The 16,190-nt window shown below is 41.3% G+C and overlaps 2 protein-coding genes across 4 annotated transcripts in view; both read left to right on the top strand.

Annotated features, from left to right (window-relative positions):
• Nucleotides 1–3,688, top strand: part of fam113 (family with sequence similarity 113) — a 51,411-nt gene extending 47,723 nt beyond the window's left edge. For both annotated transcript variants that reach the window (XM_084332639.1, XM_084332638.1), the window contains one exon: nt 3,436–3,688. In XM_084332639.1, coding sequence (XP_084188765.1) covers nt 3,436–3,587 — 152 coding nt within the window. In that variant the 3' untranslated portion in view covers nt 3,588–3,688. The remainder of the gene's footprint in view (nt 1–3,435) is intronic.
• Nucleotides 3,689–9,557: 5,869 nt separating this feature from the next.
• Nucleotides 9,558–16,190, top strand: part of ppardb (peroxisome proliferator-activated receptor delta b) — a 30,488-nt gene continuing 23,855 nt past the window's right edge. Inside the window, exons 1-2 of one of the 2 annotated variants that reach the window (XM_084333256.1) lie at nt 9,558–9,626; nt 14,365–14,753. In XM_084333256.1, coding sequence (XP_084189382.1) covers nt 14,426–14,753 — 328 coding nt within the window. In that variant the 5' untranslated portion in view covers nt 9,558–9,626; nt 14,365–14,425. Of the gene's footprint in view, nt 9,718–14,364; nt 14,754–16,190 lie in introns of both variants that reach the window. The other variant, XM_084333255.1, reaches the window with a different exon arrangement.

The raw sequence follows: 16,190 nt of genomic DNA, 5'->3' as shown, positions 1-16,190 counted from the left end.
AAGTACCTGGGGGTCCACATCTCAGAGGATCTGACATGGACAACACACACTCAGTCGTAAAAAAGGCCAAGCAGTGCCTCTACCACCTGAGACAGTTAAGGAAGTTCAGAGTATCGGGGAAGATACTCCAGTCCTTCTACTCCGGAGCTGTAGAGAGCATCTTGACTGGAAACATCACTGCCTGGTATGGAAACAGCACGGCACAGGACAAGAAGGCCCTACAGAGAGTGGTACGCTCAGCCGAGCGTACTACGGGTATTGCACTACCACCCCTGCCGGTCCTATATAACAAGAGATGCAAATCCAGAGCCTGCAGTATAATGAAAGACCCTCACCACCCCGACAACAGCCTGTTCACCTGCAACTAGGACAGAGAGACTTCGGCTCAGCTTCTTCCCCCAGGCCATCAGAGCCTTGAACACTGAACTCTCCACACATGAGCACACACACAACACACACACTGTACACGCTCACACACTAGCAGCCACTTTAACACTTTCACTGCCACACACGAGATTTCTCTGATTTTTTTTTTTTTTTTTTTTTAGCGATCTGAAATCATATTGCATCACGCGAGCCTACCCGAGTATACCCGAGCGCCGCCGGCGATCATATGTGGAAAAAAGCGCCCCCTATCGTCTCCCAGATGACATAAGGGATTTTGGAATGGACTCAATGAAAATGGATGGGGGAAAAAATCCGGTACTCCACATTTTCCAGTCCACTGATCCAGCCGGGGTTACCACAGTTCATTCTGGAGCCTCTCAGCCCCGCGGAATCATGTGTACTACTGTATCACGTTGGGTCCATACACTTATCGATTTTTTCGAATGGTGATCAGGAATTGGAATATACCAGTTGGATACCATCTGATGTCAGGTAAGGAATCTATGTTATCAGTGTTAGGATAATCAGACTAATTTTGATGAAGATATAGGCTGTTTTGTGAAATGGGCTCTTTCGGTTTTACTGAAAAAATCCATGAGGAAATGAACACGCCGATTATCCGTGCGCGCCTCGAATGGGCGTGCGTGTATGTATAATATTGATCATCTAGCGTTTATTTGAAAACGATTCATAAATAGGCCGACAAATATCAACTTTCTGGAATATTCTAGTAAAAGACGATTATCATAGAATGCCCCAGAATGGAAGGTTTTTTACCTCAAAACGGGTGCTTTTCAAAATGCTCTGAAACGGAAATGAAGCGATAAAAAACCAATCTGCCTTGACAGCACAGACTGGAAAAGTATTCTTTGATAAGCGACGGGCAGATTAGACACATAGCCATAATTTAAAACATAGATTAGGCGATATTAACGTTAACATTGAAGTGGACCGTGGCATCAAGGGGGTAAAAAGGAAAACCTGGCGTGGCACTCAAAGTGTTAACATGAGCACACACACACTCATGCTGCACACGCTCACACTTATGGTGTATTGCACTATCACAGGACCTAGCATGTCTTACCATGCTCTGTAAAAACGCATGTACATATACCGATATGCCCTACTTTGATTACTTGTATTATTGCACAATGTCATTATATTGGATTCTTATTATATTATTATTGTATTATGCACAATCGTTGTGGGCAAGACCCCCCCCGCATTTCACTGTATACTTGTATGCTGTGACAAATAAAACTCTTGACTTGACTTGACTTGACTTGACTTGACTTGACTTGACTTGAATGTTTATTCATGTTGAACCGGTTTTGGTCTATTCACTAATGTATATTCATGTAGAACTGGTTTTGGTCTATTCACTAATGTATATTCATGTTAAACCTGTTTTGGTCTGACATTGTAGATGAACTAAGCATAGCACACATAGACCACCAATTGTGAATGAATTAGAGCAGTGGTTCTCAAACTTTTTACACCAAGTACCACCTGAGAACGTAGCTGGCTCCAAGTACCACCATATGACCGACGTTAAAATACAGTCTATTCAGCTATGCACAGTTCACGCAGGAGGCAAATGTATTCCTAATACCATTATTTATTGTTAACTTTTGTCAGATACAGCCACAATGTACAAAGGGGTAGCACTAGAACTAGCAAACTCTTCCACACAACTCATACAATGCAAGGGGCATTGAGAACATAATAACTAACATTCTCACATAGCAAGTGAGAAAATTAAGAACTGTATTTCAGCAAATGTACTTAATTCTCTCTCTCTCTCTCTCTCTCTCACACTCTCACACACACTCACACTCACACTCACACACACACTCACACTCACACAGCATGTTGTTGTCCATTGACAACTCACATAAGCAGGGCCGGACTGGGGAAATAATTCAGGCTGGGAAATATAGTGTGAAATATAGCCCCAGTCAGGCCACTTTCTAAGTGGGGGTCCCCCACCAGGAATTATTTTGTTACAAAGACTTAATTTCCTGCATTCTGGTGCAGGCATTTTTTAAATGTTACCCTTTAAATGCCAGTTTGTGTGATGGCATAACAAATTATTGTTAAAAAAAACACAAAGTAAAATATTTTCAATATATCAAATGCAAAGTAAATTTTTCTGGGGGGGGGGGGGGGGTATTACAGGCTAGGCATGTGTCAATGATTAGCAACAACACAGATTTTGATGGATTTTTTGTAATGTCAGATTTAAAAACTATTTTCAGAAAAGTGGGAGTATTTCATTTTTTATCTGACATTACAAAAAATAAAAATAGTTATGATCAGGGCTGAAGTTGAATAAAAGATTTATGACTGTTTAGACTGGATTACTCGATGTCACAGTGATCTCCTGGTTGTTCCCCACTTAGGTTATCTAACTATCGCGCCGCCGCAACTAGAAACACTGGCCTGGCCTGCTTCTAAATTCAGTGACCTGACTGCAATTTTTTTTTTATTTAATTTTAAGTACCACAGTTTGAGAACCACTGAATTAGAGAATACCATTAGACCGGGGAGAATTATTCCAATATTGTGTAGCCTGGCCACGTGTATGCTTTACCCAACGCAGTTGTGCGATTTGCGAATCTGATTGGCCACTGATGTTTCTGGTCATGTGACATGTGCGCCCAATAGCGTGACGAGCTGTGTCTGCCCATTTCCGCGTCGAACAGCCTGCAAAGCACCTGGCGTTCTATCGCCATGCTCTAAGACAAAGTCTAACCATAACCAACTTCGAAAGAGTGCCTAAGCTTAACCGGCGAAAGAACTTGCCGTCACGCTCTAAGACAAACTCTAACCTTAACCAACTTCGAAAGAGTGCCTAAGCTTAACCCTCGAAAGAACTTGCAGTCACACGATTGGTGCACATGTCACATGACCAGAAACGTCAGTGGCCATCGGATTCGCAAATCGCACAACTGCGTTGGGTAAAGCATTCACGCAGCCTGCCCTCATGTCAGATCTTGCACCTTGCCATCCTGGGCATTTGTTAATATGTCCTCTTTCCTTCTTCAGGTGTTGGCTACAGACCGACCCTGCCACCAGCCAACCACTGTCCTCGCTTTCCGCCCCCTGCTTTGGCAGAAAAGCCATGTGTAATGCGGAACCGCCAGAGGCACGCCGCTCACTACGCTCCCTATCGGCACCACAGACGCCATCCCTACTGACTCAATTAAATTGGTTGGCTGTGGTTCAGGCACATGCACAGATGGGGCCAAAGAGGGCATGAGCCCCTGCCTCTTTGCCCAAAGTGCCGGGTTTTCCTTTTAGTGTGTTCTTTTTATAAAAATATGTTCCCAATGTTCTTGAATAAAGTTGTGTTTTATCTTTAAAGGAGGCCAGACTGCCTTTATTACGAATAAGAGAGAGCTTGGTTTGATTTAAAAGGATGACCCTGTCAACTCTGTAAAATGGTTCTGGACAATTTAAATAAATATTTTGTATAAATATACAAGTGTCTTTACTGGCTATTGTAAGATCCTGATCAAACTGGCCAGTATCACGTCTTCGTCTGTTTGGCCCTCCATCCAATTCCTCTGCGTTGTGTCATTTTAATGGTCCTGACGTCTCCCCGATACTGGCAGATAAGATCCTTATCTCCCCCGTTAGTGCAATCCATAAACCATCCTAATTCTCCACCTCCATAAGAATTCGACACTTCGACACTGTGAGATACCTTATGAGGAAAAGCGTTGTTTTATTGCTATAAACAGAACCTCATAATCAGATGTTGTCGGATGTTATCAAATTGTATCGTCCTTGAAGAGTATTCTAATGATCTTTCGGTGTGTTCGTCTATAATGATCTTTCAGTCCAGTCTATTGTCCCTCTGTCTCTCAGTCCAACAGTGGTCAGGCCTGTTCGTTAGCCAAGACCATCCTCGTGGTAGCCGAAGCTACTGATGATGTGGCATTCCCCCCCCCCCTCTGTGATAAGAGGAGAGAGAGAGTCTCTCCTGGTTTCTTCCCTCTTAGTCTCAGCCAGATTTTAGTCTGCCTTCCACCCGGAAACACCGTTCGACTTATAGACCCTCGCCGTAGCAACGATAGCCCACCCCTTTCTGGTTGTCATGTGCCGCGTTGTCATGACAACTGCGTTAATAACCTTTCACACCATTAAACGTTTCATTCACTGTTGCAGGCCACCCCTCTCCCTCGCTCTGGGCCTACAGTACACTCGCTCTTATCTGTGTTCTTCCAAGGAATGCAAAACAAAACACCCTCGCTGGCAGTGTATTCAATCCACTGGTCACCGTTCTATCACAGTCTTCCATGCACATTTCGATCTACCATTTTAGCTGTGGTCCCCCCCAATCTATACATCACATACATTGAAAAAGCACCCCAAATCCCTCACTATGGTATCTACTATCTAGCCACCACCATTGCATAGGCTGCACTCAAGGGTGTGGTACATCAACCTTTATTTATTCTCGAGGTTACAATTGAGGTCACCCTCATTTTCAATGTCATCGAGACTTTACAGACATTTCAATGCACACATTTCTACAATATAACAATAATAAATATTAATAACTATCTATAGAGTGCACCACAGCAATGTGCATAAAATCAGCACATAAATTGACAAAATAAAAATTGCATACATTTCAGACATAAGAATAGGTATAAAAGTAGTGCAATGTAAACGTGCAGACTTAAGAATAGGCATAAAATAAGTACAACAGTACAATGTCGCTCGAATAGTTGGGGGCCTTAGGGCTATATGAGGCTAAATTTGTGCAAAAGCACCAAATTTGGCCCAGATGTAGCGGAGTATGTTCTAATGACTGTTCTAATACTGAACACTGTGACCTCATTTTTTTACTTCTAATTTACATGCTATACTATGTTATTTTATTTCATACTTATCTTGTCTTGCACAGTCTCTGGAGCGTAACAGTAAGAAGCATTTTGTATACAAGTATTCTGTACTTCTGTATGACAACTATTAAAGAAACTTGAAACTTGATTCAGCCAGCGCTAGGGTGACCAGATGCAAAAAGTCCAAAAGCAGGACAAGTTGGACAACAGTAAGATTTTGGTGGGACAAAGTGGGACAGATAGATAATGTAATTTTTTTTTATTAGAATAACATGGTCTTCACCGAGACCAATGTTTTTTTTTTGCTTCAAAAAGAGGGACATCCTCTCAATATGTGGGACGTTCGGTCAAATGGTGGGACAGTACAACCAAAAGGGGGACACCTGGTCACCCTAGCCAGCGCCCACCGGGGTCGCCCTGGTGGCCAAATCAATATGGCCGCCCTCCGAAAAAGGTTTTGGCAAAAACCTTTGAACCAAATGAGCTTCAAATAAAAACTTGGTGTCTATATTGTGTTTCCTGGCCATTAGAAACACATTGGAATGCTTTTTATAATTGGGTGTGTCTGGGCCCCTAATTTGCATATTTCCAAGATGGCGGTTCCCCAAAAATGAGTTTTACCTTAACTTTTACGTTTCTGTTTCATTCGTGTCTTGATTATGAACCCAACGCAACAAGATTCAAGCAACAGCTCCTCAAATATCTGCCTGAATGGAGTGAACACCAGAAAGGGAGGGACACATACATCGCAAACAAGGAGTGGCTAAGAAAGTAGCTAGAGGTCACAATTCCAACCAGATTGATCAGAATGAGGCGATTCTGTTGATGAGGGCCGCCTTGGTTTTGTATTGCTTACAACCAGGCCACACATTTGACGGCTCCTTCCCATCCAACTGTCTCACAACATCTGTTGCAGAACCCTTACAAGTGTTCAATGATATCATTGAACATCATTGAACATCAGAAAAAGTCGTAAATCAATACATACCCCAGCTTGACAGAAGTTTTCGACTTGCTGATTCGCTGACCTTTTTCATTTCTCCCGCCTCCTAAAGCCACCCCTCAAGTCGTAAATCAATACTTACCACGGTTCTGACAGAAGTTTTAGACTTCCTGATTCGCTGAGCTCCGCCATTTCTCCTGCCTCCTAAAGCCACCCCTCAAGTCGTAAATCAATACTTACCAGGGTTCTGACAGAATTTTTAGACTTCCTGATTCGCTGAGCTCATCCTCCTCTTTCTGTGACGGTCATAGCGAAGGGGGCTGTCACAGCGAGGGGTTTGACAGAGAGATATTCAGTCTACTTTGACAGTTCTACTTTGACAGCCAAACAGATCGGAAACACACACACTGAGAAACAAACAAACTCTTCCATGGGGCATTCTCCATGAAACCATTTTCTGAACACAATTGCTTAAAGATTGTGACATTCTACACTTTATAGACACATTGCATCACTAGGGAAACCCAAGAAAACACACACACAAATTCCAATTTCAAACCGTTGATTTATTTTGAAAAAATTCTGAAACCGGATGTCCCTCCCCCTATAACCCCTCCCCTTCCGAAACCGGATGTCCCTCCCCTCCGAAACCGGAAGTCCTGCCTCCTTGAACCCCTCGGCCAATCAGAAAAGGGGGCGGGGCTTAGGGTCATAAATCACCTCAAAATTGGGCGTGGCTTCAATAAATCAAACTTTCCATTATATGGTCTGACAGAAGTAGGATACTATTTTTTTTTTATATTGAGCTTTATGTATGTTTTGATTATTTTTCCACCTGGTCTAAGTGAAACGCGAAAGCAACATTTATCAGACCTGCTATTCTTGCATAACAGATTTTCATTGGCTATCGATAATGTTAGCAGTTTTGTTGAGTGAATGAATGAATGAAAACTTTATTTAACAGATTGCAGAATGGGTACAATACAGTACGGCTCAATACATACAATTGTTAAGGGGATGCAGACCTGAGAAAGACGTTTGTCTTGTTTCCATCAGGGTCCCCCATTTTCAATTCATATAGACATATATGACATACATGACATACAGATAGTCAGTACTGCTACATCTATACATTTATGACATACCAGATTTGCAAATACAGTACTGTTTGTGATACAGAAGGAGTCAAGAAAAGGGAGTATATACATTTGACGTAGAAACTGTACATTGGAGGAGGTTGGGTGGGGGGGGGTTGGGTACATTGGGATATTGACAACCATACTGGGTAATTTACATTGGAGGTGGTTGGGGGGCCGGGGGGCACACTGTATAAACAAGTAACACTGTACATTGAGGGGGGGGGGGAGGAGACACTGTACAAACAAACACAATTGTACATTGAACTATTGACAAAACCATACTAGGTAAATGACTGTACATTGGAGGGGGTTGGGTTAGGATATTTACAGGGGCCAGTGTTGAATTGCAGTCTCCCGTAGGTGTCCCTTGAGAGAGGTTTTGAATGTGGGTAGGGATTCACATTCCTTTACAGCTTTGGGTAGGGCGTTCCACATTGATGTGGCATAATTGCGAAACGTGTTTAGTCCCTTGTTTGAGCCGAATCTGGGTTTAACATGATTTGTTGAGTTTTGTCATTGATGAATTTTTTTTGCGGTTTTGATCATGGTGTTTACGTCATTTCTTAGTCTGTTTCTTTGAATTTTTTGTTCAACCACGTGGGCTTGGAGTTCACTGTTTGAGCTTTTGGAAAGCTTTGTCTGACTTTTATGAAGTTCAGAGCATTTTTTGTCTCAAGGTTACTTGCAAGCAACATCACCTCCTGGTTTGGGAATAGCACTGCACAAGACCGAAGCAGACTACAAAGAGTGACACGTTCAGCCGAACGCACAATTGGAGGGGGGCTCCCCACCCTCCAGAACATTTACAACAAGCGTTGCAAGGGCAAGGCTAAGAGAATCATTAAAGACTCCAGTCACCCGAACAACTGCCTCTTTGAACTGCTGCGGTCAGGCAAGCGATACCGGAGTCTCAAGGCGAGCACAGAAAGACTCAGAAGAAGCTTCTATCCCCAGGCCATCAGACTGCTAAACGAACAATGAACACTACACAACAACAACCACCAAACGCACATAGCACACACATCCACACGCACACACTCACTTTAAACAGACACACTGTAGCACCCACTCCACACACTTTATAGCACACACCCACTTTAAACAAACACACTGTAGCACCCACTCCCCACACTTTATATTTATTGATGAAGGATTGCACTACAACTCGTACACCTTACTGTAAATTGTACCTAAATTGTACCTCATCCCATTTCTGCTTTGCACTATATAGTACTGTACATTAGTACACTGCATAGTATTGTATATTATATGGTAACTCAGAACATTGTACATATGTCTATACCGAACACTGTGACCTCATTTTCTTCTTCTAAATTACATGCTATACTATGTTATTTGATACTATCTTGTCTAGCACAGTCTCTGGAGCGTAACAGTAAGAAGCATTTTGTATGAAAGTATTCTGTACTTCTGTATGACAACTATTAAAGAAACTTGAAGCAGTGCAGCAGTCTGCCACTCAACACTACTCAAGAGAGAGCAAGCATTGTCCAGTTAATGTGAAGCTCTGTAGAAACATCAAACTCTCAAGCATGAGGTACAGAAGCCAACCTAGACATAACCAAGAAGCTGAGACGGAGAAATGTCACCACCTTCATTCTCAAAATTGACCTGAGAGCAAAAGAAAAGCAAAAGAGTCCATTAGTCCAACTGCAGCCCTTCGCAGTAGGCAAGACTTCCAGAGGAGGCGGTTACAGGTGTTGCACAATCTGGTTGCAAAGAAGAAAAGATAAGGTCCTAACGTTAGTGTTTGACCCAGGATGACTTGGGAGGGGTCAAGATGACTCCCTTTAAAAAATTTAGGGGGACACTGATATATTTGATTCATTTTCTTTGTCCCTTTCCTCTCCCACCTTCCTCTTCCCTGTAAACAGTTCAATCTATACAAATAAAATTTGTTCATTCATTCAAATGGAGTGTATATATATATGTATAAAAAGATAGTTTCGAAAATGTTCAGTTTTTTTCTGTCGCCTTTTTAAGGGAAACTTATGTACTTTCTTCAAACCTGCTGTTATTATTAAAGCTGCTTCAACCAAATAATATCTGTCGGTTGTTATAATTTTGTTTACTGTAATTATATAAATGTATAAGACTACATTTCCCATAAACCCTGGCGCTTCCTGTCTTGCTGTAGCCTCCGCCCCGCAGCGTTCTAATCTAGTATCGATAGGTTATGCAGCTGAAGTGTTGTTAGCAACCTGGCTAACGTTTACCTTAATGCTAACTCCCGCTAGTCTATGCAAACAACTCGTCAACAAGCAGTCTGGCACAAGACGTGTAAGTTAGTAGTTAGCCAATTCACTTGTTACTTTAGACTGGACAATATCTGATAGCCTAATCATTCCAAACCAGCAACGCTATTGATGAGGTAAGCTAACTTGACAAGCCAGTTACACCTAAATGTGGGTCACCCACACAAACAAATACAGCTAACGCGTTAGCTAGCAGCGTTCCACTGTGACAGCAAGGTTAGTAAGTTAGCTAACGTAGCTAGAATTCTGACTGGCGGTCCGAGAGCTCCGCTCGACATTTTCTTTTACCCAAACAGAAAAGTTTAAGTTAACCATATGTTTTATACTGTAACTATTCTTTCATCACATACCACCGTGTATCTAGTTTCAGAGCCAAGCCCTTCCAGAATGAAAAGATTGGCTGTTGTGAACCTGTGCGACAGGTCGGTTCACTTGGTGGCAAGTCTGAACAGTTCTAATCACTGATGTTTTGCACAATAAACTATTAGGCCAAACCTTCACATAACGTGCTGTTTCATCCATATTAATCCATATTAAACAAAAATGTGAATCATTGTATGGTATTGTGACGTTTTATTTTCAGATGCATGCAAAAATACATGCCAGTCTGTTAAGATAAGATAAAATAAGATATTCCTTTATTGATCCCCTTGGGGAAATTCAGGCATCATAGCAGCATGGGGAAGGGGGGGGGGGGGGGTACAGGTAGTGTAAACAAATAGGTCAATATAATTTACTATCTAACTAACTGAAAATATATTCACAGTATTCAGTGTCACATAAGGTGCAGTATGCATAAGGTAGTGTTATAATTGACTATCTACTGAAATATACATTATTCACAGTATCCACTGAAATATACATTATTCACAGTATCACAGTATCCACATAAGGTGCAGTATGCCTAAGGTAGTGTTATTGTCCTCCTTGGGTTCCTATTAGTCCTAGGTCAATGTCTGGCAGCAGTCGCTGCCCCCTGTTGTGGAGCCTGGAGGCCGCTAGTCGCTGCTCACTGTTGTGGAGCCTGATGGCCGCTGGTATGAAGGACTGTCCGAGGCGGTTAGTTGAGTGTCGGGGGGGGGTATGAGTCTGTGGCTGAACGAGCTTCTCATCTTGACTAGCTCGTCGTAGAGGGTTCTCCATATACATGTGAATATGTTACTATTGTGTACTAATAACTATTATTTTTATTTGACTAAGTGTGCCATCAAGGACAAAACATTCACCTTATACGTATATAATGGTCAGTGAGTGGACCTAAATCCACACATTACTAGGCACATTATGTTGCATAAACTTAATTTAAGGCTGATCTAACTGGTCTAGAATTCTCTAGTTAGACCAGTCTAAATAAGACAGTCTGTTGCATAAACATTAAGACTTTTTGAGGCAGAACACCTGGCTCGCCGATAACAAACTCATCATTACACCTGGGTAAAACAGTCCATTCTCTTCGGATCAAATAACAAACTCCGCAAGACAAACGGCTTCTCTGTTACAGTGGGTGACAATATTGTCACAAGGAAAGATGAAATTACATACCTGGGGTCCATCCTAGAGGCAAATCTTTCCTGTGACAAAATGGCAACCAATGTAATAAAAAAAAAATACAACCAACGAACAAGATTCTTGTACCGGATCAACTCTGGTAAACAAGAATACCCTGAAGACTCTAGCAGGAGCACTCATTCAAGGGTACTACGACTATGCTTGCACCTCATGGTACCAAAGCACCTCAAAGGCACTAAAAACAAGATTACCAACATCACAAAAAAACTGGTCAGACTACTGCTTGACCTTACTCTTAAAACCCACCTCACCCCTGCCCATTTTGACAACCTAGGATGGCTTAGAGTAGACGAATCTTACAGAGTACAGCAACTTGCAATGGGCCTGGTCTACAAGATACACCACACCACTATGGTACCCATGTACATGTCGAGGTACTTCCCAAAGGTCAGTGACAGTGAATACCACAACACCAGAGGGAGTTCCACAAATCATGTGCATCGTAGATTCGGTTCAAACAAGGGACTAAACACGTTTCGCAATTATACCACATCAATGTGGAACGCCCTACCCACAGCCGTAATTTTTTTTGAATCCCTACCCACCTTCAAAACTGCTCTCAAAGAGCACCTACGGGAGGCTGCAGTTCGAAACTGGCCCCCGTAAATGTCCGAACCCCCCCTCCTAATGTACAGTTTCCTCCCCCTCATATCTATATATTCTCTGTTAGGATCTCTGTAACAGTACTGTATATTTGCATATCTTGTATATCACAAATGTAACTACTGTATATCTGTATGTCATAAATGTCATGATGACGGTTTCATACATATGTTGTGTATGTTATAAATGTCATTATGAATTGAAAATGGGGGACCCTGATGTAAACAAGACAAAGTCTTTCTCTGGTCTGCATACCCTTAACAATTGTGTGTATTGAGCTGTACTGTATTGTACCCATTCTGCAATCTGTTAATGTTTTCAATCAATCAATCGAGTTATCTAAAATCTGAATCTATATTTCAGCTCTGCTTTCAGCACTTTAAACCTTCTATGAACAAAAATATTATAATAGGAGTGACCATGCTTTATATTGTTAGTACTTTTATTTTTTCATTTTTTCAAAATGCTATCACTAGAGATGGCCATGTTTTATGCAACAGGTAGATTTAGATGTCTAGCAAATCTGACTAAGGTCTTAAAGGGGAACTATTCCCAATTTCATAATTCATACATGTTATTCCTATGGTCTTAAGAGTACAAAATATTAGTGAAAATTAACAACTGTCTCCCATGTCATCAAGTATACAGTCTGAAGCTGCTCCATAGACAATGAAATGAGAAAGATTTTATAGATGACACTGAGAGCACCCAGGGGAATGTTCTGAGTTCATAGGTACGTGTTCAGTTTCAGAACTGAAACCAGTACTATAGAATAAAGATAATTTGGATAAAAAAGAAAACTAACGTCTTGTCGGTCCACAAAATCAGTCTCCCATTCATTGTCAATGGAGCAGCTCCAGACTTTATACTTGATGACATAACATGTTTGATTCTATGGCTGGGCGATATGGCCAAAAATTATATCACGATAACGATATGATAATGTTATCATATCACTCTATATCGATAATTATCGATATTGTTATAAGTATACATTTTTTTTCTTTTTTAATAAACAACAGATGTATGTTTATTTTGCAGCAATTCTTTGTCATTGCCGCCATCTTTAGTGTTACAGCCCCTCACACTCTGCAGCTGGTTTGAAAGCGAAAGTAAACAGGATTCTCTGCTGGCTGTGGCTCCAGGGGAGTTGAATAGTTCTGGCTCTGCTAGTTTATTTTCTAACTTTTTGCGCTTTTTTGGTGGACAAACCACCACACACGACTGGATACTAGGGGTGGGAATCACCAGTTTCATCATGATACGATATGATATCGATTCTTTGGACAACGATACGATATTTGCCGATATCACAAAGTCTCTCACGATACAATACGATACGATTAGATTCAGGTGCCTGCGATCGATATGAGATGATATCATATGCCCATTTAACACAATCAGTAACATTTAGATCAACAAAAAAAAGGTAATGAAAATATCATTTGACATTTGTATTTTTGAGCTCTTCCAGACATTTAAAGGAAAATCAATCTATTGTTTTTAATACAAATAGACCTCCTGTTCACTGTAAAGTGCCACGTTTTGATATATTGAGCTTTAAACTTTAAGCTACATTTTTTGGAACTCAAAACTCACAACCTCCCTCTCCCAAACCGTTCCTACAACAATTTGTTGATGTTGCATGATCATGTATAGGCCTACATTTATTATGTATTATATTGTTTATGTTTAAATAACATTTAAACATCAAACTCCTCTGACCTCATCTGGTCTTTCCAAAGACTCGCGCACACACACACACACAGAAAGGGAGAATGCTATGCTGTAACATCTACACACACGGAGCTACTGCTGTTGTTCTTGGGCGGATATGAGACTCGCCACAGGATTTTCAAAATAAGAGTATCGATATGAATCGATCTTATTACATCGCATCGATCCGATTCGATTGTTGATAATTACATCGATGTATCGATCTGGATCGATGTATCGTCCCACCCCTACTGGATACTAGCTCTGCTAGCACACATAGCCTACTGTGTACAGACGGTTTCAAACTGTATTTTAAATTAGAAAGCTAACAAAATAAATGGACAAGAGAAAAATAAATCTCAATTTGGTCAGTATTGTCATTTGGACAAGCAAAGCCATTACTTTAAGTTGCAGGCAAGAAAGACAAGTCTGTCCACTGTCTCTGGTTTTAAAACTGCCCTGTTGCAGGTCACACAATTTTCTTTTTTATTTATATATTTTTTTATCAATCGATTCGATATCGATTATTAAAATATATCGCGTAATTATCGTTATTGTTTTATCGCCCAGCCCTATTTGATTCTTACTTATCTGGTTTCTGGCTTTGGGAGAGAGTAGCTCCTGTTCACAAATATTGATTGAACTGTCTATTAGAAGTCTTAAGTCTCAGTCTAACTTTCTGTAGTAGCTGTAGTTGTAGTAGTACCAACTTATCACACCATCTTTTGTTTACTATGTGTTCCTAGCAGTAATTTGGGGTTATTGTGTTCTTGCTTTGGCTCTATATCCCCATGCTGTTTGCTTTTATTGTTGTTATTGTTGTTTTAATTTTTTTATTTATTTCTGATATGTAATTTTTTCCTTCTCCTATGTAGAGGAGCCATGTTGGCAACGTGACAGGAGGGGGGAGCAGCTGTCGAAGCCTGACCACAAACCATGGACGGGTTTCAGCAACCTGCTACTGAGCGAGTGAATGGCTGCCATGACCCAAACTCCCCCCAGGTCACGGCAGACGTCGGGTGGACAATTCCAGCGGGGGAGTCTGTGGCCTCAGACTGTGGCAGGGGCTCAGATATACAAGAACTGACAGGCCTGCCGGAGCTGAAAACAGAGGAATGTAATGGGGAGGAGGAGGAGAGGGAGGGCTCTCCGTGCTCTAGAGGTTTGGACAGGCGCCAGGAGAAAGGAGAGAAGGAGAGCCTGGAGCAGGATGGAAACCGTCACAGCAGACAAGACAACCCCACTGCTTCAACCAACTACACCGGTACTTCACCACATTTATTATTAACCATCACATCCATTAGTGCAGGTCTATAGATGATACTGGGGAAAACCACAATTGTGCCACAATCGCCTATGCCCATTTTGGCTGTCTATTAACACTTTGGGTGCCGGGAGCCGTCTTTAGACGTCTTTGCTGGCCATGCTAAAGTTGCCGGGGGACGCTGTACGTCGTCTTTATATCAATATTTCAAAAATCTGCGATCGGATTCATAATGTCCCTCCGCTGGCCTGAGATCCACCAGCAGGACCCACTGAGCTCTCTGGCGGTTCAGGAGCGCCATCTGGTGGCCGATCGGCGCAAGCGCTTAACAGGAAGCGCACTAGAGGTTTTGCTAGACGTCCGTATTGCTTCCGGCCACTCTGTACATGTCCCGTGACTCTAGCTCGTCACTCTACATAGCGATCGATTGCCAATAACTCGATAAACAACATGATTTGGACGTATATACCATTATACAAGCTGGAGATGGACCGGGTAATAATATATCCCATAATGATAAAATTTCTACTCGACGATGATCGCCCAACGGCGCGCGGAGACTGGGGTGAGTTTCAGCGTGTAACGTTACCGTCTTCGATAATAACTGATATTATCAACATTTGACCCACATTAGATGATTGGTATAACGCTGCCCACGGAATTATAAACGCCCCCTCGCCCATCCGGTCAACATCAGATGACGTGTAGTAACTTCTAGAAGTACGTCTAGTTGGAATTTTTTATATCGCGCTGATTGCTATCAAACTGTATTTCATCATCAATATAATGCATTTGGGGCTATATATCACGTTCTGGAGAAAGCTGCAGAAAGAGATGAAAACATACTTATACATTAGACCATACTTTACTATGAATATGTGAATGAAAAAGTTTAACGTTGCTACACAATGAACAATACATATAGGACTTTGAATGGGCCCTAATAATGGCAATGTAGCAATAGAATTTAAAAAGTTATAGCCCTGCAAAGAAGGGGACTTTCTCCATAGACAAATAGCGCTGGCAATCTATGGTATATCATTAATTTAACCTTAGGCAACCAAAGTGTTAATAATAATAATAATAATAATAATAATAATAATAATAATAATAATAATACACTTTATTTATATAGCACCTTTCATACAGAAACTGCAGCTCAAAGTGCTTCACAACAGAAAAAATACAGGCATAAAATGAGCACAAAGTGCAGACATATAAAATCACAGTTTTTCACATTAGGATCTAACATCCCAACAGGCCACCTTGTTTATTGTTTGATTCAGTTTTAAATAGACAATGATAAAAAGAGTAAGATAAAATAGACAGAGTAAAATAGTGCAGTGCAATAAAATAGTAGAATAGAATAGAATATCAAAACTTTTTTTTTACAGTGCAATAAAATGGCTCTGGATTACTGTTCAACAGTTCAAAGTC

This window comes from Notolepis coatsorum (genome assembly GCF_963971535.1).
Source record: "Notolepis coatsorum genome assembly, chromosome: 17".
NCBI lineage: Eukaryota > Metazoa > Chordata > Actinopteri > Aulopiformes > Paralepididae > Notolepis > Notolepis coatsorum.
This window is presented reverse-complemented; position numbering and strand designations above follow the sequence as displayed.